Below are 26,458 nucleotides of genomic sequence, written 5' to 3'. Positions count from 1 at the left end.
TCGGCTCCCGCCGGGCGCCCCAGGCTCCGCCTGCGGGGGGTCCGCGCCGAGCCACCCCCGCCCCCGCTGGGCCATGCGAGCGCGGGCACCGCCGCGATGAGCTCGTCCATTGCCAAGAGCGAGTCCAAAACGTCGCTGCTGAAGGCGGCGGCGGCGGGCGGGGGCAGCAGGGCTCCCCAGCGCTCGGCGGCGGCGGCGGGCGCGGAGCCCCGCCAGGGCCCGGCCCGGGAGCTGGGGCCCCACGGTCGCCGCCCCCCGCGCCCGCAGCCCGGCTGCCCCGGGACGCCGCCGCCGCCGCCGCCCGGGGACCCCAGTTCGCGGAGGCCCTTGTGCCGGCCGGGGCTACGGGAGGACGGGGCTCGGGGGAGCTGGCGGCGCCCCCCGGCCCCGGGCAGCCGGGAGTCACCGCCGCTGCCGCCACCGCAGCCCCTCGGGCGGGATGGGGAGGAACGGGGGCTGTCCCCGGCGCTTGGCCTCCGGCAGCGCTCCCGGGAGTCCCTGAGGGCAGCCGGAGCCCGAGCCGGAGCCGCGGTGCCCGAGGCAGACCCGTTCCTCCACCAGCTGCGCCCTATGCTCAGTTCCGCCTTCGGCCAGGTAAGGGCCGCGCCCGGCACTCCGCCCCCAGCCCCGGGTCAGGCAGTGCTTTCCCCCCTATCCCACCTTGTGCCCAGGGTCACCTGGCCAGCCGGGCGCCAGCAACTCGCCGAGCTGGGGCTCGGGGGGAGGACAGGCTGAGGAGAGGGTTGGCATCTTGGGGGGCAGAGACGTTGGAAACGGGCTAGCTCCGTCTCTGCGGCTTCAGGGGCGAGTCGAGGGACCAGCAAACACCAAAGAGCCACTCTCTGGCCCCTTGACCACCCTCGTCACCTCTCCTGACCTGGGCTCGACATCTGCCGCTCTTTGGCCAGCTGTCCCCTTCTCTTACTCATCGTGTTCGCTCGCTGTACTTACTTCCCGCCCCTGGCCCGCGGTTCCTCCGGTCCCTTTCTCTGCCCTCCGCTGCGTCCCTTCCCAAACAGATTCAGCACCATCTGCGCTGTCCACTGCCCGGCTCTGAGCTAGCACAAAGAACCCGGCTCTCGGTTCTTTTGCTGTCAGTGGAGTTGTCGTTCCTGTCCACTTCGTTTAAGGGCACTGATGCCCCTCGATTGGCATTGGAAACCTTCAGCATGAGTGCCAGCCCTGGAAGCGGGACTTCGGGGCTCGGAGCATGCCCGGAGAAACCGAGAGACGGGGGTCGACGCGGGAAAGGGGGGCTGGGCTTGGGACCTTTGCTGCTGGACTGTGTGGGACCTAGGGTGTGAGGTGCCGTTCAGGGCAGGGTGGAGCAAGGTCTGTTGGAGGAAGGGGTTCCAGTACGTCTGTCCGCCCGCCCAGCCCACGCTATCGTGACCCAAAGGAACCTAGAGTTTGAATCAGCCTGAGAACTAAGTGGGAGGCAGGTCAGGGAAAAGTGTCAAGGACAAGCAACTTAGACGGAGAATTTGTCGTCACAGAGTCTGTGATGGCAATGCGTACTGAAAGGCATGGATAGCCAGGCCAAATGCAGCCAGGGAGAGAGAAAGGAAGTGGGAAAGTCTGCACGAGTTCCCAGGAATGTGGACTAGGAGGGGAAGTGGTAATAAATGGTCTCCGTGTTAGTGAAGGGGACTGTTGCAGAAGGGAGCTTTTATGGGGTAATATAAGGGGAAGTTAGAAGCCTGGGCTTGGAAACTGTCTTGTGGCTGTATATGGGGAAGTATAGAAGGAAATGGTGAGTTCTGCAGCTTGGCATTTTGGGCATCCCATTGGGACTGCAGTTAGGTCACTGGTTTTGAAGTGGCTTGTGGCCACTCTGAATCCAAACCCTATGGTACAGATGGATGAAGTTTGAAAAGGCCCTTGAGAGGCCATCTCAGTCATAGTCCTGTCTGTGATCAGGAGTACTAGGCAGAAAGGTGTCTATCTTTTGAAAATTGACTGCCAGCATTAGCAGTAGGGTGCAGTAGGGGACAAGAGAATGGAATGAGGTGATGGGGGAGAAATGAGAACTAAACTCCCCAGCAGTTCTTGGGCATTCTTTTTTAAATGTTTTTGGGGGGCTTTCTTTCAATCCTCTGAGTATGATTCAGGCAAAACTCTCACTGGTGCAGTAGTGAGATAGGATGTTGCTACAGTCAGGGGAAGGTTGCAATGCAGTCATCTGACGGCAGCATCCTGCCTGGGAGTGTATTCACTGGAGCTTGGAGAAACTGTATAGAGTGTTCTGAGAGTAGGCTTTGTCCTGACTGTCCTAATGGTTTCATTTAAGCTAAACCAAATTGGTTAGTTTCAGCTTCTTAGGTTCTCTGACATATGGGAGTACCATTGGGACAGTGGGTTGTGCCGTGGTATTGCACAACCCTTCTCCAAATGCTATTATGCAGCAGCTGATTATTGCAGAGGTCTGACATTAATGCAGTAACACATTTCCCCAGATTGCAGCAGTGGCCCATCACTTGGCTTGGTAGCACAGTGGTATGTTGATATATTCTTGCAGGGAGTGCTCTGTGGCATATAGCTGCAAATGGCTCTCTGTGATGGTGATCTTGAGGCCAGGCTATGAAAGCTTACATGGTGATGGGCTGGCTCCAGGGAGACCCTTGCTGCAGTTAATTAATGTGTCAGTGTAGGGCAAGTTTGTATGGTGGTAGTACAGGGTGTTGGGGGCAGGGGAGGGGGAACAGGCTGTGATATCAGTGCATCAGGATGTTAGGACCTCAGGGCCAGAATGTGAGCCTGTGGCTAAACAGGGATGCAGCATCGCAGAACCCCCTTGTTGTTCAGTTCTCTGCTGACCATGGTTGACTCTGCTATCAGGCCTGCTGTGTTTATTGACATGGAATTCTACAGTGGCTGTTCAGAGAAGCTCAGCTGTGTGTTCGTGGTCTGCTTTCTGCTTTCTTAGCCTGTAAATGAAGAGATTAATCCAGCCCAGTACCCTGACAACCCTTCTGAAATGCCACTGGGGTCACTGGAATCAGTGAAGCAAGAACGTCCCATCAAATATTTAATACCTCCCTCTGGGAGCCTCTCTGGCTAACGGGGCTGTGGGCTTTGTCTTCAAAGTCCAGTTAATTTAGGGTTTACACCCTGCAGAGAATGTAAAGATTCCTTTTTATAGAAAAAAAATAGTTTGTTTGTGCCAAACCCTCCAGACCCCTGTCATAAAGAGAGCAATTATTCTTCCCTAACCTCTATTTGCCCTGGCAATTTCTCAGTCCCCATAGATGGATCAGGGGCCCAGCAAAGTCTAGTTTAGATGAAATTGTGCCATGGTGAATAAAGCCAGTAGAAAATGTGCTATCAAGTTCAACTCTGTGGATTCCAGTTGCGAGGTGGGCTGCTGATGGGGGCTTTTAGCATCAACCCATCCCTATTTATGATTACAGAGTCAGGGGCTGAAATGAAGGGCTGACAATGAAGGTGCTTCAGGAAAGTGACATCGTGCCAGGGTTAGTGCCCAGCTTATTTGGGTGTGCCTTTGGAGAGGTGACTTGATATGGTAGAAGGAGCACTGACCTTCGAGTCCAGAAGATCTGGGCTTCCCATCTGGGCACAGGCATGGAAGAGTCATGTGATATTGCTTTATTATTATTGTCGATAGTGACGATGATAATAAGAGCCAAAACTCAGGCTTACAATGTGCTTTATAAATATTATTTTATTTTATTCTTACAGCAGCCCTGGGAGGTAGGTGCTGTTGCTACATCCATTTTATAGGTGAGGAAACTGAGCCTGAAAGAAAGTAGCTTGCTCAGAATTACATAGCTAGTAAGTGTCTGAGGCTAGATTTGAATTCAGGTCTTCCTGGAGATACCTGCAACACCTAGCTATTACTTTACATTTATGGGTCTGAGTTTACCCATCTGTGAAATGGAAATGCAGCGTGGTGTAGTGGATACAGAGCTGACCTTGGAGTCTCAGGAAGACCTGGGTTGCTGGTTATGTCACTGTGGGCAAAATCACTTACCCCTCCAGTGCTTTAGGCCAGAGGTATCAGGACACATGGCTGCCTGTTTCATGTGGCTCGCAGTGCTCAGGAGTGGAACCTGAACAAGATTAAAATGTAATTGGGGAACGTTTAACAAAATAAATCAAAATGCATTAATTAATAGAGATAATTGCATGAAGTGGAGGAGGCTGGAGGAAGACCATGATATCAGTGCATCATTGTGTTAAGACCCCAGGGCCACGATGTGAGGATGCAAAATCACAGAACCCCTTGCTGTGATTCAGAGAAGGCTCCTCCCTGGGAGCTCCCTACCCCACTGATTTATCTTGGTCTGTCTCTTCCCTCATTGTTCTTTCTCCATCTCTACCTTCAAATGGAAACAACAACTGACAAGGTATAGTGAAGAGCTGGAAGTGGAGTCAGGAAAGACCCAGGTTCAAATCTCAACTCAGACCCAAGGGCTGTAGGGTCCTGTCCTCAAGACCCCTCGTCACTTTTCATTTCCTAGCTGTAAAAGGGCTTGAATTTGATGTCCCTTCCAGCTCTCAATCTAAGACTCTGAAAACTTGCCCTCAGTGGCATTCAGTAGGCTAATTACTCTATGTCATATGCACCTCACTGCAGCCACATTCACAGCAGCCCAGGAACAAACACATCTACTTCAATTATCCTTGTAAGCAGTGACCCATAATGGGTAGAAGGGGTTACTCAGATCCTACTGTACTATCTCCCCTATCCTTCCTTGGGAATGAGACAAAGGAAACTGGGGGGCACAGTGGATAGCGCTCTGAGCCTGGATTTTGAATTCTGTCTCGGATCCTCTTTAGCTGGGCAAGTGGATAACTTACCCTCAGTTTACTAAGTTGTACAATGGATAATAACAGCACCTACCTCACAGGGTGCTGTGAGGATCCAATGAGATAATGTTTGTAAAGCACTTAGCCCAGAGCCTGGTACATAGTAAACACTTATTGCCTTCTTCCCCCTGACCTTTCCCAATGGGGGCTGGCCTTATGTCCAGGCTGCAGGGATAGTGATAAGACGGATCAGGGGAAAAGGCCAATCTCCTTCCTAATCAGCGGTGGGTTTATCCTTCTAATCTCTCTGATCCAATTATCCATTTCTAATGTTCCTTAAACCTGATGGCTACTTATTGCCACAGCTGGCCAGGAAAGATGACCCCCTAAAAAGCCCTACCCTTTCCCTTATCTACTGTAAGTAAATTCAGTTCCATTTTATTCAATACACATTAGTATAGTGGATAGAATGCTGAATCTGGAGTCAGAAAGGACTGAATTCAAATCCTGCCTCAAATACTTATTAGCTGTGCAATCTGGGGCAAGCCAGTTAACCTCTCTTGGGCTCAGTTTCCTCATCTGTAAAATAGCCATGTTAAGAGCACCTTAGATTATTGTGAGAATACAAAAAGATATGTAAAGCTTGCTTGGCAAACCTTAAAGTGCTATCTAAATGGTAACTATTATTATTATCACTTAGCTTCTCAGTCTCAGTTTCTTCAACTGTAAATTGGGTACAATAAGAGCACATATATCACAGGGTTTTTGCGAGAATCTAGTAAGATAACTTAGGTAAAGTTTGCTTGGCCAACCTTAAAGTGTTGTCTAAATGGTGGCTGTTATTACTTAAGCTCTCGGTCTGTCTCCTGTTGGTAAAAATAGGGAGTCAAACAAGGTGGTCCCGAGGTCTTTTAAGGCTCCAAATCTAGGATTCTATGATGTCAGTACCATTAGTAGGAAGCGCAGTACACTTGGGGTAAGGAGACCCCGGTTTAAGCTCAGCCACAAGCCGACTGTGTGATCTCTTTTCTTCATCTATAAAATAAGAAAGAACACGAGACGAAGGTCCCTTTCAGCTCTGTGATGCGCTCTAAGTCTCCTCCTGCCTTCTAAGGTCACCTTTCCCCCTCCCCACATACACACACACATATACGCATGCTTCAGCTCTAGGGAGCAGGAGGTCACCTGGGTCTCTTTCTCACCCTCATCCCAAGTTATCTCAAGTCCTTTATTGAGGAGGCTTCGCTGCTCTGGAGGGGTTTCTCTCCAGGGCATCCTCCAAAGCTCATGATTGGCCATTTTGGCCTGGAGTCAATGGGCAATGAGTCCCTCTTTTCCCCAAGGACAGAGATACTTCCCCCAAGGTCAACGAGCTGGTGTCTGGCTCAGGTCTGGCCTCCAGGGGGCAGGAGCTGCTGCAATGTAGCTGGCCCTGGAGGGCCAAGGATGCTTCTGGTGATTCTAAATGAGATGAGCCTTGGGCCCTTAGGAGGACAGCACATTCACACTGGAACTGCCCTGTGGGCCCAGGACTGAGCTTAGAAATGGAAAAGCTGCTGAGAGCAGGCAGAGTCTTTTCCCCTCTACAAAACACACCTTAGGGTTAAAGCAACAACAACAAAACAATTTAATGAAAATACCATTTTGTTGTTTCTAGCACACAGAGGCTATCTAAAAATTACAGTTCTCAGTACTCTCAGCCCCCTTTTTGGGAACCATACCTGTGATTTTATGGCAGCTAAGTGGCTCCATAGTGCTCAGAGCATTGGGCCTGGAGTCAAGAAGACTCGTCTTTCTGAGTTCAAATCTGGCGTCTGACACTAGCTGCGTGACCCTAGGCAAGTTACTTAACCCTGATTACCTCAGTTTCCTTATCTGTAAAATGAACAGGAGAAGGAAATAGCAAACCACTCCAGTATCAAGAACAGTCAGACATGACTGAAGAAAAAATAAAAAGACTGATCTGTGATTTAAGCGTCATAGGAATCTTCATGCGGGGAAACCCTCTCTTTCACTGGAGACCTCACTACCTCTTCTGCAATTTATGCTGTTAGAATTGCCTGGGGCACTGAGTGCTTAAGTGGTTTGCCCAGTGCCGCAGAGCCAGGATCAGTCTAAACTGGGTTTTAAATGCAGCTTTTTCTGACTCTCAGGCTGGCTTTCCACCCACTGTGCCAAGCTGTCTCTGCCCAGAGAATTTAAGTGATATATCCAAAATCATACTGCTAGTAAATGGTGGGGTCAGAGTTTGAACCCAGATCCACTGGGTCCAAATCCATTTTCTGACATTCCCTTGCAGAAGCCTTAGGGGACTGTGTGGCAAGAGAGCCATTTAAACATTTTTTTGTTTGAATTTACCTTTCATAAGTGTTTCCCTAGGTTGATCCCTAGCCAACAGGCACAGTCTGTCATCACCAGGACCACAATGAAGTAGAATCTATCCCAGTGTTGGCTCTACTGGAAAAGCCTTCAAGAGCTTGGATTGACAGAAGATCTGAATTCAAATCCTGACTCTACCTCTCACTAGCTTTGTGACTTCAGGCAAATCACTTAATCTCTTTGGGCCTCAGTTTCCTCTTTTGTAAAATGAAGATGTTGAGCTAGCCAACTTTCGAGGTCCCTTCTAGCTCTGGCTCTGTGATGTCTCTGGTCCTCAGTCTCCTCCCTCTGTAAAATGAGAGGGTCAGACTTGATGGCTTCTGAAGCCACATGATCCAGTTCTATCTCTAAACTCCTATGAACTCAGAATCACTTACTCCCTACCTCAATGATGAGATAAGACAGACCCTGGATTCATTAACGTAAGTATAATGAGATGAACCCAAGACCTTCTCTGGGGATCAACAGCCACCCACTCCCTCTCTCTAACTTTGTGAATGGCCATGTCTTATCAGTAACAGTCATTAAGCATTTACTGAGTTCAAGGCCTTTTACTAGCTTAGACTGAATAAAGCTCTGAATTTACAAATGGGCAATCAATCACTAAACATTTACTAAGTGCCTACTATGTGCCAGGCACTGTGATAAATGCTGGCAGACCCTAGTTTGACTTTTCAAGTGGAGAAAGCACTGGATTTGGGATTGAGGCTCCAGTTTCAGATTCTGCCTCTGATCCCTGCTGCCTGTGAGACTTTGGGCAAGTCTCTCCATAAGTATAATTATACATCTATCTGGCTTGTTAAGTTTTGCAGAGGGGTTTACAATTAGATTGTCTTTTGATGGAGCAAAATGAACCGAGGTTGGTGTTCTCATATGTGACATGATGGGCCTGCCGGTCCTAAGTCCTGCAAAAGCTTCAGTTTGGGCACTTTCAGCTTGCCCCAGCCTGGTGCTCCTCACAGGTGTTTCCTCCCCTCTTCTGTCTGAGGGAGTGATGGAGCGAGAGTACAAAGAACCCATCTGGGTTGCCCTCTCTGCTCTCTTCTCATCCCCAGGACTTTCAACCACTAGGGAAGCTTTCTTCTCATTCTGAGCCTTTCGAACTCTAATTCAGCCAGGCTCCTCCTTTTCCTATTAGGGAAAACTAGTGCCTTCCCCTCTCAGGGGCTGGCTGAAACACCAAAGCCAACTAACTCTCTTGATTAATGTCTGTGCTGTGACAGGGACAGAGCTCCCTCCCTAAGGCTGACTCCTGACTTCCCACTCAGATGCCAGTGGTTCCTGGACAGGCAGTGGGAGGGGAGGGCATCTTCTTTCCTGGACCAGCTTCCATGACAGCAGGGCCTCTGAGGAATCACTGTAGATGTCTCACTTACTGCCTGACAGCCCCTCCTCTTAGCTGATGACAGTTGGTCGCTAACCTCCAGGTCCTTATGGCTCTGGGGCCAAGAACATTGGAGGTTTGCTCACCTCCCCTACCTGGCCCTCTGGGACAGCAGGTGGAATTCCGACCAATCCTATTCATCTTGAGGTACAAAGTCCTTGGAGAACAACTTAGAAACATTATGACCCACCATGGGAGCTGTGATCCAGAAATGCTGGATAGGCCTTCTTGCTGAGGAAGGCTTGAAGAGGCAGGCAGATGATTTACTCATCTAACCTTGGCCTGGCCCTGTGACACTATAAGATTTAATATGTGTTTTGGAGCCAGCGAAAGGGCCTTGACTTCCCAGGCCAAGCTGCTTGAAATAATCTTAAACTAAAGCAGGAACCTGAAGGGATTGGGAGTAGATAGCTTACCAACTCAAATACTTCCATCTCCACCAAGGCTAGACCGATTGGGGTCCAGCAGCCAGCTCCTCAGGATTCTCAGGGAGGAGTGCAGCAAGATCCTTGGACATTGGTGGACTTGGCTTCAGCCTCTTTGCCAGCAACAAATACCCTGAAACATCCCTATGTTTTCCTTGGTGGCCACCAGGACACAGGGATGGTTTGACCCCAGGCTTTACCTTCTGGCTGTACAGTCTGAACCAAAGCAAACCAAATGAATGTGAATTAGAGGGAAGAAAAAAACTGGATTTCAAGACACAGGACCTGGGATCTACTGTGAAGAGGTTATCAGGAAGAGTCACCAGCTTTAGCTTCTAATGAGCTCACGGCTCATTGCAGGGTTTCTAATTTTCTTCTGTGTGCATGGATGCTTGTGTTGTGTGTGCATGTACAAGCTCAGAAACTGGGTGATATGTTGGCTTTGGGGGCAGCAGGGACCTAAACTAGCCAGATTCCCAAGGCTCCCAGGAGCACTGTTGTCCTAATTCCCATCTGCAGCTGCCATTCCAGATCCCTGCCACAGAGACAATCTCCCTGCAGATTGGTGGGAGGGGGTGGGGGTGGGGAGGGGAAGGGATGCAGTGTTAGTCTGATGTATATTATCCATCCACCTTCTCCAGCTTTCCCTGTTCTCACTCAGTGATTTTTTTCAGCTTGCTCCTCCCTCTTCCCCTTCAATCTCATCAAGAAATAGTATAGAAAGTAAAACAAAACAAAACAAAATCTAGCCTTCAGAAACGCACAAATCAGAGAGCAGGAACAGGGAGAGAGAGGGGGAAAGGGAGAGGGAGAAAGAGAAGGGGGGAAGGAGAGAGGGGAGAGAAAAAGAGAAAGAAGAGAGAAAAGGAGAGAGATAAAGAGAGGAAGAGGGAGAAAGACAAAGAGAGGGAGAGAGGTAAAAAGGAAGAGAAAGTGGGGGTGGAGAGAGGAAGAGAAGAGAAGAGAAAGGAGGAGATACAGGGATAGAAGAGAGAAAGGAAACCAACAGGGAGAGAGACAAAGAGAAGAAGAGGGATAGAGAGAGTCAAAGGGAGAAAGAAAGGGAGAGCGAAAGGGGGAGGGGAGGGAGAAAGGAGAAGATACAGGGATAGAAGAGAGAAAGGAGAGAGACAAAGAGAGGAAGAGGGAGAGAAAGACAAAGAGAGGGAGAGAGAAAAAGGGAGAGAGAGAAGAGGCGAGGAGGGGAGAGAAAGAAAAGAGAAGATACAGGAATAGAGATAGAAAAGAGAAGGGAGAGAGAGAAAGAGAAGAGGCAAGGAGAGGGGAGAGAGAAAGAAAGGAGAAGATACAGGAATAGAGATAGAAAAGAGAAGGGAGAGAGGTTGGGAGAGAGAGAGAGAGAGAGAGAGAGAGAGAGAGGGAGACAGAGAGAGGGAGAGAGATTTTGAGAGGAGCGAGGGAGAAGGAGCAGGCGCAGGAGAGCATTTAAGTGAGTCCCAGTGGGAAGAGACTCCGCCAAGTTGGAGCAGGAGGCTAGGAGGGCTGGCTGTGACCACTTGGCCCTCTGCCCCCTCAAAGAATCTCCTTCATGGATTCTGGTACCTCCAGTCCCTTGTGAACAAGTGCCCTGGGGAGGCAGTCTCAGCATATTATGGGCAACTGTGTGAAGTCTCCACTGAGAAACCTCTCCAGAAAGGTAGGTGTGGAGTTGAGGAGACCCAGGGGGTACCACGGCTGGCCACGTCAGAGACTAAGGAGAGTTGCAATGTGGAGGGAGGAGGATCAGAGTCTTGCTAAGCCCCTGTTCTCCACCCCCCCAACTTCCTTTGGAAGTCTTTTTGTCTCTTTGGGGTATGCTCAGCTGCAGAACTTAAGCCTTAGAAGAGAGTATGTCTGTGTTCATGATTCTGTGCATGTAGACATATAGGAGGGAGCTGGCTGCTTGGGTCTGAACACACCTCCTTGTTTGGGTTTCTGGTTAATATCTTTGTCCGTGCATGTTCTAGCAGGCAGATGTCAAAACCTGCTTTGGCATGCGTGTGGTCTGTATATATTTTTCCTGGCCCCGCTTGTGTTCTGAAACACTGATCGCTCCATAGGTGTTGTGTTGAATAAGAGAATTGTTTTCTTTGGTGTAAATCCTTCTCTCAGGCACACGGGTAGAGTGGAGGCAGTGCTGGGTTTGGAGAGAACCTAGGTTCAAACCTGTGACGTTCAAAAAGTTCCAGAGACATAATTCTTGGGTAATTAATCTTTTATTAATAATGCTGGCACTTTGAGCAAAGGTACCTCCCCTCTCTGCCTCAGTTTCTTAATCTATGAAATAACGGGGTTGGACTTGATCCAGCCGTAGATCTCTGTTTTCAGGGGCCTCAGTTTTCCTGCCAGATCCATAGAGACGAGCTGGGTGGGTCATCTCAGCATGGAAGGTCTACAGGTTTTCTTTTCCTTCTTGGGTCTCAGATCTTTCCTTTTTTGCTCCTATTCTCATTCTTCAAAAGAGTGAGATTGGATGTAACTAACGTGTCCACCTAAAGCCGTTGGATGTGGGCTGACAATCTTAGCCATGGGTTCAAGCCAGGTCTGGAGTTCTCAAGTGATCAGGCCCTGAACCGGGTCCTTCTGAGGCCAGGCCAGGTCTGTACAGTCTGGGGGACTCAAAGGAGCTTTGGGTTTGGAGTCCCCGGACCTTGGTGTGAGTCGTTGCTTCTTGCTGCTTTTGTGATCTTGGGCAAGTCACTGTCTATAAAGAGAAGGGATTGAACTAGGTGGTCTCTAAGTACCCTTCCAACTGTAGACACTGTAGTTATGCTCTTTAAAAGTAGGGGGCAAGTCAGTTTCTGTAAATTAATTCAGTTTAGATGTTCTAGGCTGAGGAAGTCTACTCTAACAAGAAATCATATGCTGAATCCTTCTGTAAAGCAAATAGCCGTGGCCAAATTATTTTGTGTACAGAGCCGGGGTTTTCATTTCCTGGGCTCATTTAAAGGGGCATGCCCCCCATTCCCCCTAGATTTTCCGTCCTCATCCCTTTTTGGTCATACCAAGATTGGTTTGATGGGCTCTTTTTTTCAGGCTTATATTTGCAAGTATCTCTGTCCCTCTTGTTCTTTATTTAGCTAAGCAGCTCATATCAAACCCCTCTTAATCTTCCCTCTTCCTCTGGCTCCCTCGGAGGACTGATTGTTTTCCTTAAGCTCTCCTTCCCTCCCCCACCTCTCTCCTCAGCCTGTCATCGGCTCAGCAGAGCTCAGAATCCGAAGCTGCGTCCCAGCCCATGGAAGAGCCGGCCCATAGCCCCCAGGCTCACAGTCAGACTGATTTGAAATGAAATCAAACACAGCAGGGCAGATTCATCCAGAGACCTGAATGAGGAAGTCAGAACCTATTGGGGTCCTCCCGTGCTACCAACTTCTCTCTCCCCCTCCCCACCCGACTTTTTCCATCCTACCATCTGCCATTTGGAGAAGGGAAAAAAGAGTAAGCATAGCACGAAGAAAGGAGAAAACTCATCGGATCATAGATTTGGGGTTGGAAGCTATTTTAGAGGCCATCCAGCCCAACCCCTCATTTTATAGATGAGGAAACTGAGGCAGACAGAAGACTTGCCCAGGGTCCCACAGCTCATAAGTATCTGAGGCAGGATTTGAATTCTGGTCTTTTTGACTTCAAGCCTTGTGCCCTATACCACCCAATAGGAAGAGAATAGGAAGGAAGGAGGGTGTGAAGTAACCTTGGGAAACCCAAAAGGGTTTTCCCATCTACTAAAGATGAAGAGGAGGGGAAATAAAGCACCCCAAAAGAGAGAAAGAACACTACATCTGGAAGAAGTTGATCTCAGCTGAATCTCTCTGCTGTCGGTCAATCAATGAGCATTTATAAGCACCTACTGTGTGCTAGGCACTGTCCTAAGCCCTGGCGATACAAAGAGGCAAAAGGCAGTCTCTGCCCTACAGACAAACAGGATTGAGACAGGATAAATTGGAGATAATTCCAGAGATTTGGCACTGCTATTTACTATCTCAGTGACTTTGGGCAATTACTTCTTTGTAAGCCTCAGTTTACTCCTCTGTATAAAAGGAAGGGTTTGGACTCCACAGCCTTCCACAGTGGCTTCCATCTCTAGAGATCTGTGAGCCTCTCTTGGCTTTCCTCCTATCTCAATCCCTGGTTATTCGCCCTTCCTTCCCTCTGCCGCAGAAGGGAGCACCAAGGAGCAGGGTGGGGAGCAGGGCTGAGCACCAAAAGCATTAGTCTTGTTAAAAGTTGAGAATTTGAGTGTTGGTGATATTCCATAGCATTGGGCCAGAAGGTCACTTCCTGGAGAGGCAGAGAAGTAATACTTTCTCATTGCTAGCCTATGATAGAAGCCTCTCTACTGCCAGAGACAGAGAGAGTTGGTCTGTGGGAAACTTCTCAGCTCTCAGGAATGGAGAAGTGGTCCTGGGTGAGGGGCTCGGAGCTGGGCTGTCCAGACTCTCTTAGGGGTTATTTTTGGCCAGAGAATTGCAGAAGCCCCTGGGTTTAGAATCAGAGGAACCGAGATTGCATTTCAGCCCTGCTACTTTGGGCAAATTATCTCATCACTCTGTCCCTCAGTTTCTTCATCTGTAAAGAGGCGGCTGGATTAGATGATGTCTAAGGGTCCCTTTTAGAGTTAGGAGCATCACTATGGATGTTAGCCATTTGGATCCCCTGTTCATTCCGTAGGTCAAACTGTCCATGCTCTGCTGTGAGAGCCTCGTTTATTTCTGTATTGATTTGGGAATCACCCCTACCCTCACCCCCCCTCCAAAACAGGTCTTGAAAGTAGACATACATAAGTCAAAGGTGAGCTGAGCGCAGCCTTCTGGGACCTGACTTCTTCAGCTTCTTAGAGTCAAGGGCTTCTCTCTCCAGCAGAGCCCCCAGATACCTCCCTCCACTTTGGATGGACCGCTTTTGATCCAGGCTCATGGAAATTTAAACCGAGAGGTAATTCGATATAGGAGAAGTAGCAATGGATTTGAAGTCAAAAGACCTCGGTTCACATTCTGAGCCTCATATGATTGTAGCCAGCTGAAAGTTATTTCCCACCCTATTTCCACAGTTTCCTTATCTATAAAAAAGAGAGGGTTGGGTCTCAGCCATCACTATGTCTCTTCCAACCCTAAATCTCTGATCTTGGAACCCAAGAAGCCTTGGGGATGATCCCTACACAATCAGCTTTGGGAGACTCTTCTAATGCTTAAGCTGATATTTGTCCAGGTGCCCCTGAAATTGCAGCTGGGGTCAAGGTCAGATATACACAGATTTATTAGGTGTCTGCTTTGTGCCAAGAGGCAAAAACAGTCCCTGCCTTCAAAGAGTGCCCCTCAACCTTCCACCACCCCCTTCTGCCTTTCCCTAACCTTAGTTGTGGAAATCGGAGGAGTGTGTGTGTGTGTGAGTGTGTGTGCTTGAGCACACACCTTCTGATTCTTTTGGGATTTCCCTTGGGAAATCTGCTTCGAGCCTTGCCCTTTGACCTGAGTACATTTGCCAAATATAATGGAATCTTTGAGCACTATATGTACTGCCCTTTCCTCCCGTTACCTAACCTGATAGGTAACCAGACCAGAATCCCTTTCTTTTTGATACTGTCAGGGCCCAGGATTATGAGAGAGAGCTCCAGAGCTAGAAAGGACCCCTGAGGCCATCTGATCCAACATCTTTATTTTACAGAGGAAGAAACTGAGGCCAGAGAAGTTATGTGACTTTTCCAAAGTCTCGCAAGAAGTAGGATTTGCCTCTGAGTTATCTCCCTCCAGAGACAGTGCTCTTTCCACTCTCTCAAGATGCCTTTCTTCTCTCCCTTCCCCCAAGTATATACATACCGACAGAGATATATGTATGTATATATTTAGATGTGTATATATACACATATATATATATACACATATATATACACACACACATACATAAATAGAGAGACAGAGACAGAGAGGGAGGAAGGGAGAGAGAGAGGAAGAGAAACAGACTCAGAAAGGAAGAGACAGAGAGAAGGGGAAAAGAGAGAGTGGGGGGAGGAGGAGAGAGAAAAAGAAAGAAAAAGAATGCTTGTCTAGGAGTCTTAAGTATTTCTTTCCTCAGGGCATAAATTTTTTTTTGGCAGCTTGGTGAAACCTATGGATATCTTCTCAGAATAATGTTTTTAAATTCATCAAATAAAATGCCTGGGATTACAAAAGAAATCAGTTATATTGAAATATAGTTATCACAATTTTTTAAATCCTAATTTCACAGACCCCTTTAAAATATAATTTTCAAGAACCTCTGAGAGAGATAATAAATGAAGCATTTATTAAGCACTCGCTCTCTACCAGACACTGTGCTGAGGGTTGGGGGTACAAAGGAAAAGAAAGAAGATTCTCCCCCCACCCCAACAGGTAGCATCACTCATTCTTAGGAAGTATTTGGAGAACTGAGCCTGGGGACCTTTTTGGTCTCACAGCGATGGAGTTTGAGATGAAGAGTAATTGGGGAGGAGTCATTCCCTTCCCTAGCTGTGGGAGCTGAGCTGCCCCTTGACTAAATCCTTCTTAGTGGATATACTGGTATCCCACCGGAGAACTAGAAGTCCCCTGAAGGGCATTAGCTGCAGGGAGGTCAGGGTGGGCTCTTTTTGAAAGTGTACCTCTGGGGTGCCAGGATGAGGACACATCCTCAGTACCTGAATTGACCTGATTAATGCCATCAGCAGAAGCCAAGCAAGAAGATTTCACATTGTGGGGTGTTGAGGTCAGTTTCCAGCCTCTCCCTTCTGACATCTGGGAGGATACTCGGCATTCTGGGGACGGCTGGAACGTGGTGTTTAGATGTTGCTGCACTAAGGGGGAAGGCCCAGTGGGCAGTTCTGACTTTTTATAGCTTCATGGGAACGATAGCAGAAAAGGAGTCATCCCAGGCCCTGAAGCACAGCTATATACGGCAAGGATGAGTTCTGTTGCCAGCTGGAAGCTCCAGCCTCGCAGCCCCTTGGGGTCTAGCCTGCTGGGCTGGACTGAAGAGGTCTGAGTGAGGAGGAAACCAGCAAGAGTGGGTGGGGTAGGCAAATGAGAAAATCCAGAAAGAAGGTCAGGTAGAGTCCAAGTCCATTTGTGGCAGCTTTCTTAGGCCCCACTATTGTGTGAGGGTCATGGGCAGGGCTCGCCAAGTGAGGCTGGACTACCTTACAGGTCAGATCACGGGCTTCAGCATGAATACTGGGGCTGATCAGCGACTGAGGAAGTAGGGGACAAAGTTTGTTGACTTTGGAGGTTACTCCCCAGTCTCAGACACTGTACTGTTGAGACCATAGGGTCCCCAACCTAGGAAAGATATCACTCGAGCTCTCAGTGAAAAGAGACAGCCTAGCTTGGTGGACAGAGAACTGGCCTTGAAGACAGGAAAACCTGGATTCAGGTTCTGCCCCTGACCCATACTGGGCAAGTCTCCAAGCAGCTCTAAGATGAGAAGCTGTCAACCTGCATAGAGGGGTGTTTCCTCACCTGGGAGTTCCTTATACCAATGAAACCACATGTCCTGTCCTTATCCAATTCCCTCAGTTGAAAGGTTACCACTGTCTGTCCATGGACATGTGTATGCATGGATACATACCTGTGTATATGTATAGCCTTGAAGCCAGGAAGATCTGGGGATTTTCATACATATGTATGTGGACCTGGGCAAGCCATCTCATCTCAGTGCTCAAGACAACGCTCTCAGATGAGAAATGGCAGAGAAGATGGCAACCTGCATTGATAGAGGGTGTTTCCTCACTTGGGAATTCCTCACATCAATGAAATCATTGGTCTGGTCATTACCCTCACCCCTCAGCGCCTGCAGCAGAATCACTCCTCTCTGTCTGTACATGCACATAGATGTATGTATGTGTACATGTGTGTGTATGTGTATGAATTTTCTCTAGAGGTATCTGGTTTTATCTTGGGCAGGGAGTGGAGGCTTCCTTCTCCCCTTGGGCTAGAGGGAGGGCCCCTTGAAAGCTGCCCCTCTGAGTCCTAGGCAGTGGAACTGGGCTGCTTTCCCTCAGATGTAAAGGGCCTGCCCATCTTCCAAGTCTGCAGGGCTTCCAGCCCTTCTGGAGGAGAGAGCCTGTCTCCCTTTTGGAGATCCCTAGGGAAGGACTCCTGTCAGCCGGGGAGGTAATTTCCTCTCTTGTGTTATTTGCTTGGTGCCGGCTGAAGATCCACCAGGAGGAGAAGACATGCTATACAGCCGTTCAGACGAGTGAGGAAGGGCTGGTGGCTGCCGACTTCCCTGGGCCACTTATGATGCTGGCTCAGAACTGTGCGGTCATGCACAACCTGCTGGGCCCTGCTTGTATCTTCCTGCGCAAGGGTTTCGCTGAAAACAGGCAGCCTGTACGTAAGTTATCCTGGTGGTGGGGCGAGGCTAGGCCTGGCCATCACCCAGGCTTCTGAGGATAAAGGGGGGAGCCCTAAACCTCACTGATACACACCAGCTCCATACACACAGCTGTGGCTCAAATCCATTTGGCAAAGTTACTTACTCACCTTACCCCTTCCATCCTCATGGCACACCTGAATTACTCCCTCCTACACAAAGACACAGACTACTGGGTGGGTGATGGAGGCCCATGCTTAGGACACAACTCCCTGGCAAAGACATTTGACTGGAGATCTCCAGTGTGGATTTGGATAGAGGAGAAACAACTCGTTGACATTTACTAGCTGGATGAACTTTGGCAAGACCGTCCAATCATCCACCCATCCATCTATTCATCCATTCATCCATCCATCCATCCATCCATCCATTCATCCATCTATCCATCCATCTCTTTATCCATCCATCCATCCATCCATCCATCCATCCATTCATCCATCCACAAATATTCAGTAAGCAACCACTGCTTTAACTCCAGCAAAGCTATGTGCTTACATCTCTCCAGTGACTATTGGGGTAGAAAGAAGGTGACCACAATATTGACTAGTAGGGTGACCTTGGACAAATCCATCCATTCATCCATTCCATCAATCAACAAATATTCTATAAGCACCTGGTGCTGCAACTCCCTGGAAAAGCTATCTGCTTACAAATCTCCACTGACTATTTGGGTAGATGGGAAATGATTTCCCAATATTGACTAACTGGGTGACCTTCGGCAAGTCAGTCAATCAGTCAATAAATATTTGCTCCACACTGGCCATATTCCAGCACTAATCTCTAAACTCTAATTCTGAGGCTGCTAGGTGACACTGAGCCTGGAGTCAGTAAGACTGCTCACTCATCCAGCCTCAGACACTAACTGTGAGACCTTGGGCAAGTCACTTAACTGACTCAGTTTCCTCAAGTGTAAAATAGGGATAATACCTATCTGGTGGGATTGTTGTGAGGATCGAATGAGACAATATTTTTAAATCACCTTAGCACAGTGCCTGACACATAGTAGGTGCTTAATAAATGCTTATTCCCTCTCTCCACTGTTAAGTACTGGGGATTCTAAGACAAAAATGAAACCATCCCCTTTTCAGAGAATTTATAATCTGCCCTATTTGAATAGGGACGTGGACTAAGACCTGTGATTTGATTGGTATGGGGAACTTCCAGGTGGGGATACTTCCTCTCCCTCAGTGCAGGTAAACACCCTCTCTGCAACTTATCTTGACAGCTGCCCAAAACACTGAGAAGTTAATTAACTAGCCCAGGGTCACATGGCTACTTTGTGTCAGAACCCGGGTCTTCCTCGTGCTGTGAACACAAAGACATTGAACCTGTCTCAGCTTTAAAGGAGGGAGAAATTACATTCTGTGGAGGGAGAAATCTAAGCCTTGGTTTCCCTGTCTGTAAAACAGGGTTAATAATACTCTTACTAACTACCTTAAAGCATTATACAAATGTGAGTTATTGTCAGCAGCTCCCTCACAGGGCTGATGTGAGGAAAGTGCTTTTGTAAACTTTAAAGAGAAATGGGTTACTATAATTATTTGCAGTTTCCATGCAACCCCCCAACATGGGAGCACACAGATTTCCACCCTGTATTTGTGTATGTGGCTGGTCTCACTCCAAGAGCAGCCCGGGGATTCATTTCATCTGTAAACTTCAAAGCACAGTGGGAGGTCATAGGGCTGGGATCAATGCCCAGCTGGTTCAGCTTATGCCCCGTGCATGCTGTTGGAAAAGTGCACGGCTTGCCTAGCCCAGATGCTCTGGGGAAACCTGAGAGGGAAGGAACACATGGACACTGTCGCAAGTACCATCCTGTTCCTCTCCAAATGAGATAATATGGGTGACGTGCCTAGCACAGTGCCTGACCCCTAGTAGGTGCTTGTTCCTTTACCCCATCCTCCTGGGTCTCCAGTTATGTTTAGTAGCTCCTTCTAGCACTCGAGGCTAGGGGAATGTGGGGCAGGGTTCCCTGAGAAGATGTTACAGGAATAATTTGAACTGTGAGTGCATAATCACTGTGTCCTAATGTTATACACACAAGTTCTCCCACCCTACCTCTTCCCCCATCCTCTCATTGGTGATGGTTGTTGTGTTTGTCCTTTGTTTGCAAAGAGGACCATGACATCAGGGAAATGATGACATGACTTGCAGTTGACTTTGATGAAGACAAGATGGAAAGAAGCAATATGCACTTGTTAAGCACCTACTATGTGCCAGGCACTGTGCTAAGCACTGAGGATACAAAAGACAGTTCCTGATCTCAAGGAGCTCACAGTCTATTGATGGGAGGAAGAGAAGGAATAAGCATTTATTAAGCACCTACTACGTGCCAGGCTCTGTGCTAATCGATTAAGGATAAAATATCTTTTTGGATCCTTATTTGATCAAATGGGGTGGGGGTGGGGGAGACAACATGCAAACCACTATGTATAAATAAGCACTATACAGCATAAATTGGAACTAATTAACAGAGGGAAGGCACTGGAATTAAGGGGCATGAGGAAAGGAAAAATCTGATCCTGTCCCCAGGGAGCTTACATTCTTCTTCTGGGGGAGACCACATGTATATGTGAGTACAGGGAAAGGGTCTGGACTGGTGGTGGCATTGGTCTAGAGAGCTTCCAGGAGGGAAACTTCTCTTTACCAGTGTGAATCCATACTCCCTCTGAAGCTTAGAGTCTTGGAAAAATTGCTATTCAGAAACATCTCTTGCTTTCTGAAACTCAAGATGGAATAAAGATGGAAGCAACGTCTCTCCACAGGTGCCAGACTCAATTACTCAAAGAAGGTCCATAGAAATCATCTCTCATCTATATGTAAATCCCAAGATGTCCATTGTTTTCATTAGTGAACATTATTGGATAGGCCTGGATATTTTTAGCTGGCCCACTAAGTGTGAGCATGTTTGTGCCATCAGAGTAGACCTCATGTCTTCATCCACTTTGGTGGAGTTTGGGGTCTATGATGCTTACAGGGAAAGAAATCCCATTATAGATGTGGCTCAGTATTTCCTCTTATGGATCACCTCCAGGTCTGAGTCCAATGCTGAGCATCTGTGCTCCCTTATGCTGGGCCCATCTGGGGTGAGTGGTCAGCTTTTCATAGACCTGTTGGCTTCTCCAAAAATCTGTATGTATAGCCCTGTGGATTGTAAATGGTTCATAGCGTGTCCATCCTGATAAAATGCCCTTTACACATGCATGAATATCCCCCATGGAGCCCCCCACAGCAGACATTCTCCCCTTAACCCCATCGCCATTATGCTTATACCTGCACTTTATGGAAACCTGGGCTCTCTCCCAAAGGTATGAGTTTTTAATGCTGCTCCCCACCCCCCAAAGACCTGAGCATTGATGCCTTCTCTGCTATGGTCCCACCCAGTTGGTGGTACCAATTGCCCCAGTGGTGGGTGAAAGGGAACTTACCTAATACTAGCAGATCCCTGCCCTGCAATTTCTTGGTGCCTTGTGCAGTGAGGATTCCTCCACTGAATCTGTTGCCACCATCCCATATTTTTCACAACTCCCTGGGTGGGGCGAGGTGGGGAGGAGTCCAGAAGACTACCTTTCAAGGCATTGAGGACCGGAGACACATGGCCTTTGGATCTCTCATGGTCCAAATTGTGTAGGAGGATGGGGCTGGTGTAGAAGGAAAATGGGATCTTTTGGGAAGAGATCAAGAGAAAAGAGATTGGCCTCTCCAAGTTTCCTGGCCATGGCGGGCACTGCCCCCAGTCATCCATGCATTTCTTCAGTCCCTAAGCTTGTCCTTGACTCTGCCTCCTTCCTCTAGCCCCCGTCTCCCATTGCCATCCCATTACCCTTTCGACTTCCTGTTCCCCTCCTTTCTTTCCTCTTAGCATCCCTTCCACTCCTTTTTTCTCTTCTTCCTCTTAATTATGGGCTCTTTCTTCTTCATCGGAGGCAGTATGCTTCAGTGGAAAGAGATCTGGGTTTGGACTCAGAAGACTTGGGTTCAGATCCCAGCTTACTACTACCTATGTGACCTTGGGCAAATCACTTAGCCTCTTTGGGCCTCAGTTCCCTCATTTGCCAAATGAGGACATTGGACTAGATGCCCTCCAATGTCCTTCCCAACCCCAAGACTATAATCTTCTAGGAGTTCTCTGGGCTGTACTTTCCTGCTCTGTAAGATGAGGGGATCAGAGTTACTGGCTTCTGAGGTTCCTTCTTATTCCAGATCTCTTGTCCTGTGTCACCTCTCTCCTTTCTTCTGGGGAGGGGTTGCTTTCCTCTCTCTGAGTTGTGACTCTTCTCCCCATCCTGTTTTCCTTGCAGGTGCTTTGCTTCTGGATGCTCTCTGTTTCCTGCAAACCTGCGGAGCTCCACCTCCCAGTATCTGGGATAGGAGGGTCACAGCAGCACCCATTCCTACCTGTCCTGGCAGGAGGACCTGGGGCAGAGCTGGGAGTGGTGGTGGAGGTCTTGTGCATCACCCCTCCAGAGGAGGGCTGGGAACTGTGCCCTCGGCTCTTGAGTGATTCAGAGAAGGAGATCACATGGGAGGGTTTGAGGGTCTCGGACATTTCCCTTCTCCAATTTCTCTTCTCTTGTGCTCTCTACCATTGGCCTGGGGCTCTGTGGCCCCAGGAAGCTGAGAGACTCTAGGATCCTTGTTGTTGGCTCTTCTAGGCCACTGGCAAGTGCTAACAGGGAGTGTTCTCTTGTTGCAGGACAGAGAGCTTCGGCCAGAGGAGATTGAAGGTAAAACTTGGCCCCTTGGGGCAAAACTGCTGTCAAGTCCTCCCGGATTGCCTGGGTGGGGACACTGGTGGGGAGAGGCAGAGATGTCCCCAGACTCCTGAGCACAGTGCCTTGCACATAGTAGGCGCTTAATCAATATTTGTCAAATGAATGAATGAATGTGGATGGATGGATGGATGGATGAATGAATGAGCAGAAGCCTTTGAAATTTAATACTTGATATGGAACAAATGTCTATGAATGACTAGACAGCTCCAGGGCCAGACTCTATTAGCAGCAGAGGGGCTGGAGGGGAGGGATTGAAGGCTGGGAGAATTCTCCAAGATGGCGGCAATGAGTACTTTTCTTAATCCAGGGCAATTAACTGGGTGAGGAGGAGAGGGTCTGAGCTCTTGGGCTGTTCTTGATTCCCAGAAGTTGTTTCCCCAGCCACTTATGGCCAGGGTGACCAGCAATGTCCCTCTTGGTTTCCCTTTCCTAGAACTAAGAGAAGCCTTCAAAGAATTTGACAAAGACAAAGACGGATACATCAACTGCAGGGATCTGGGCAACTGTATGAGAACAATGGGCTACATGCCTACAGAGATGGAATTGATTGAACTCTCTCAGCAAATCAATATGAACTGTGAGTCTCCTCTCAAACACCCCTTTTCCTCCACTTTTCCTCTTCATCCTCCAATTTTTCTCTCTTTTTATCCTCCCTTTCCCTTTAATCCCATTTGTGTCTTTCAATTTCTACCTTCTAGACTGTCTTCATCAATCTAGGAATACTCTATTGAACCAGACATCCATCCATCCATCCATCCATCCATCCATCCAACCATTCATCCATCCATTCTACATCTGTGCATCTGTCCAACCATCCACCCATCCACTCAACCATCCATCCATCTATCCATACATTTATCCAACCATCCACTCATCCATTCACCCATCTATGTATCCACTCATGCATCTGTCCAACCATTCATCCATTCATCCATCCATCTAGCTCTGTCAAAATGACTATCTTGATCCATCTCCTCATAAGCTAGAGACAATCTCTCACTTGTTCCTCAACTCTTGGGCATGGTATATGCTGTTGTGAGTATGGCAGTATTGGGTTGGCTATTCCCAGGGGTGGTGCAGAACTATGTGGGGGGTGAATGTCTTTCATGCCAACCTTTACCTTTCTTCCCAGTGGGAGGCCATGTGGATTTTGATGACTTTGTAGAGTTGATGGGGCCAAAACTCCTGGCAGAAACAGCAGATATGATTGGGGTAAAGGAACTTCGAGATGCCTTCCGAGAGGTGAGTGTTGCCCAATCAATTAACCAGTAGAGTGTTTATTAAGCACTTACTACATTCCAGGCACTGTGCTGGGTGCTGGGAGACAAGAGCAAAAAGAAACAAATAAAGCAACCCCCACTCCAAAGAGCTTACGTTCTAGGTGACTGAGGGCATCTCTAGGAATTGAACCCCAGGATAGATGAGCAAAAAGCCTTGATGCTCTTTCTCAGACCATCAGGGATAGATGTAGCCAAAATCCTAGGGAATGAAAGGGGCAGCATAACATAGAGAGGACTGAGAAGTAAGGAGAAGAGCTGTCTCCAAGGGAAGAGTAGTAAGCCCACAGAGAAGGAGTTTCAGGGGAGCCCTGCTGGTCTTCCTGACCTGAGTACCTCTTCCTCCCACTCCCCCCGCCCCAATTCTCCAGTTTGACACCAATGGTGATGGGGAGATCAGCACCAACGAGCTCCGGGAGGCCATGAGGAAGCTACTGGGCCACCAAGTGGGTCACCGAGACATCGAGGAAATCATCCGGGATGTGGATCTTAATGGGGATGGGCGAGTAGATTTCGAAGGTAGGCACTTCTTCCAATGTGGGGGTGGGGCTTCCCTGAGGAACTGGGAGGGAGGGGCGTGGGGCACCATCCATTCATTCATTGGTGGAATATCAGCGGAGCTCGTGCTAGAACAATAACTCAAGTTTTTGAGGCTTTTTAAGGTTTGTAGAACTCTTTACTTACTGCTGCCGTGTGGGTCGGTACAGCAGACATCATTAGGCCCACTTCACAGACGTGACACGGGGAATGAAGTCCTTTGCCTGTGATTAGAGTGTAGAATGTATCAGAAGTGAGATGCGCAGGGCACGCCATTAGGAACAGTCAAGATTTAGTGTAACAGTTACTTTACTCCTGGACTTTACAATGACAAAGAGTCATTATTAAATGCCAACGTAAGTAATATAGACCATCTGTGAGGTAGTTTGTGCCAGGGAATCTTGTGGCATATCACCTATGCCTGGGGGTTGTCGTTCAGTCGTGCCTGACTCTCTGTGCCCCCATTTGAGGTTCTCTTGGCAAAGATACTGGAGGGGTTTGCCATTTCCTTCTCTAGCTCATTTCACAGATGAGGAAACTGAGGCAAACAGGGTGGAGTGACTCGCCCAGGGTCACACAGCTAGGATGTGTCCGAGGCTGGATTTGGACTCGGGTCTTACTGATTTCAAGTCCAATACTCTGTGAAGCCCTCAAGTCTCCTGGGCAAGTCATTTAACCTTTGTCTGCCTCAGTTTCTTCAACTGTAAAATAGGGATCATAATTGCACCTACCTCACAGTGAGAATGAAAGGAGATATTTCTTTATTTCTAATGCATTTAATGTAGTGCCTGTCCTAGGATGCTGAAATGCTTATTCCCTTCCCTTCTCACTTTCCTTTGGTTTGCCTCAGCTTCCTCTTCTGTGAAATGGGGATAATCACAGCGATGGCCTCCCAGGATTGTTTCGAGGATTAGATAAGACAGTATTTATAAAGTGTTTTGGCAGACTTTAAAGCAGTGCGCACGTTCCAGGTGTTATCATAAAGCCCTTTACACACGTGACCTCATTTTGTTCTCACAACAACTCTGGGAGGGAGGTGCTGATATCATCCCCATTTTACAGTTGAAGAAGCTGAGGCAGACAGTGGTTAAGTGATTTGCCCAGTGACAAAACTAGTAATTGTCTGAGGCTAGATTTGAACTCGGGTCTTCCTGATTTCAAGCATACTCTATTAGCCCTCAAATATCTAAGTCTATCAGACTGTTGGTAACTCAACATTTCCCTGAAAGCTCATGTTTCTAAATTCGCATTTTGTCTCAGTCTAAACCACTCAGGGCTAGGAGGGAAGAGCTTCACCCAGTGGTAAGGAGAGGTGAGGGCACCGATAGACTCTGAGTGGGAGAGTCTGGGGGCTCCTCATCCTTCTCTCCCTCTGTTCTCGCTCCTCAGAATTTGTGCGGATGATGTCCCGCTGAGGGTCCAGGGACCTGCGAGCGCAGACAAGATGGCAGAGGGAGAAAGAAAAGAGCACCTCCCCCCACCGTTCCTATGTACAGGACGTCCAGACTGAGCCTGTCCAAGCTCACGAGAGGTGCCCCATCCCGGAGCCCCCCACCCTTCTGCACTGTGAAAGACTCACAATCTCCTGCAACTGGAAGTGGCAGTGCCCATGGATGAGGTGGCAGTGCCAAGGCAGGCGGAAGCCATGCAGGGCCCCAGCGGCCCCTCACCCCGTCGTTGCTAATGGTGGTTGGGCTAGGGACATCCTGCCAGCAGATCCCCCACATGGCATGTCTCACCCTGAGCCTAAGCCTCCCACATCCTCTCCTCATCCTCTTTACCCTACCTTAGCTTCCCTTGGCCCTATTACCAATAAATATTTCAGAGACAAGACAGTGGAGGTGTGTGCCCCTGGTGTGTATGGGGGTAGGTGGGTGGGGGCTGCTACCTCCCTGGATCTGCCCTGGCAGGATGCCCAATATCCCTGTGGTGTTCTCCATTGAGATGCATAGACAGAGGGGCTCAAAGCTGGGGAGGGGAGGCTGTAGGCCTGCTCAGGAGCCATGGTCACTGAGGCTGGGTAGAAGAGCAAAAGCAGCCAGAGGCATCTGAGTTGCCATCAGAAGCCCTGTTCTAACTGGGGCCTAAGAAGGGATCTCACCACTGGCTCTCAGAACTTTCTAGGCTCTGAAGAACAGGGCTATTGCCTCCTCTTTTTATCCCCTATTCAGGGCCACTTAGAGGCTGAGGTAATCCTCATGTTTGCCATGTCTCTGGGGGTAGTGGACTCTGAGTATGGTCTTTGCTTGAATAATCCAATTCCAAGGTTAAATCCTTGGCTTCCGGCCATCCTGGGCTGGTATCCAGGGGGCGGTCCCAGCTTCAGCTCTCCCAGAGGCAGCTGAACCCAACCTGCTCTGGAAGAGCTCTGCCCTCAGTCCCTGAGTCCACACAGCCCAGGAAAAGTGATGATCCTCCTTCACAGAAGGCCAAGGTCTCAGAGTTGGAAGGGGGGCAGCTCATCCAAGCCCAATCTTTATAGGAATCCTTTCTCCAACCTCCCTGACAAATGGTCATCCAGTTTCT

General features: G+C 48.7%; 1 protein-coding gene across 2 annotated transcripts; it reads left to right on the top strand.

Annotated features, from left to right (window-relative positions):
- CABP1 (calcium binding protein 1) lies at positions 1-25,767 on the top strand. Of its 2 annotated transcripts, none has more exons than XM_036741039.1 (6): positions 1-594; positions 22,040-22,070; positions 22,552-22,695; positions 23,251-23,360; positions 23,767-23,914; positions 25,322-25,767. In XM_036741039.1, the coding sequence occupies exons 1-6, from the start codon at positions 97-99 to the stop codon at positions 25,345-25,347; spliced, it is 957 nt and encodes a 318-aa protein (XP_036596934.1). In that variant the 5' UTR covers positions 1-96; the 3' UTR covers positions 25,348-25,767. The 2 variants fall into 2 exon arrangements, with proteins under 2 accessions (XP_036596934.1, XP_036596935.1); XM_036741040.1 differs by lacking the exon at positions 1-594 and adding an exon at positions 17,193-17,300.
- Positions 25,768-26,458: the final 691 nt, after the last annotated feature.

Source organism: Trichosurus vulpecula, chromosome 1, assembly GCF_011100635.1.
Source record: "Trichosurus vulpecula isolate mTriVul1 chromosome 1, mTriVul1.pri, whole genome shotgun sequence".
Classification (NCBI taxonomy): domain Eukaryota; kingdom Metazoa; phylum Chordata; class Mammalia; order Diprotodontia; family Phalangeridae; genus Trichosurus; species Trichosurus vulpecula.
The sequence above is the reverse complement of the archived record's forward strand: the minus strand, read 5'-3'. Positions and strand labels throughout refer to the sequence as shown.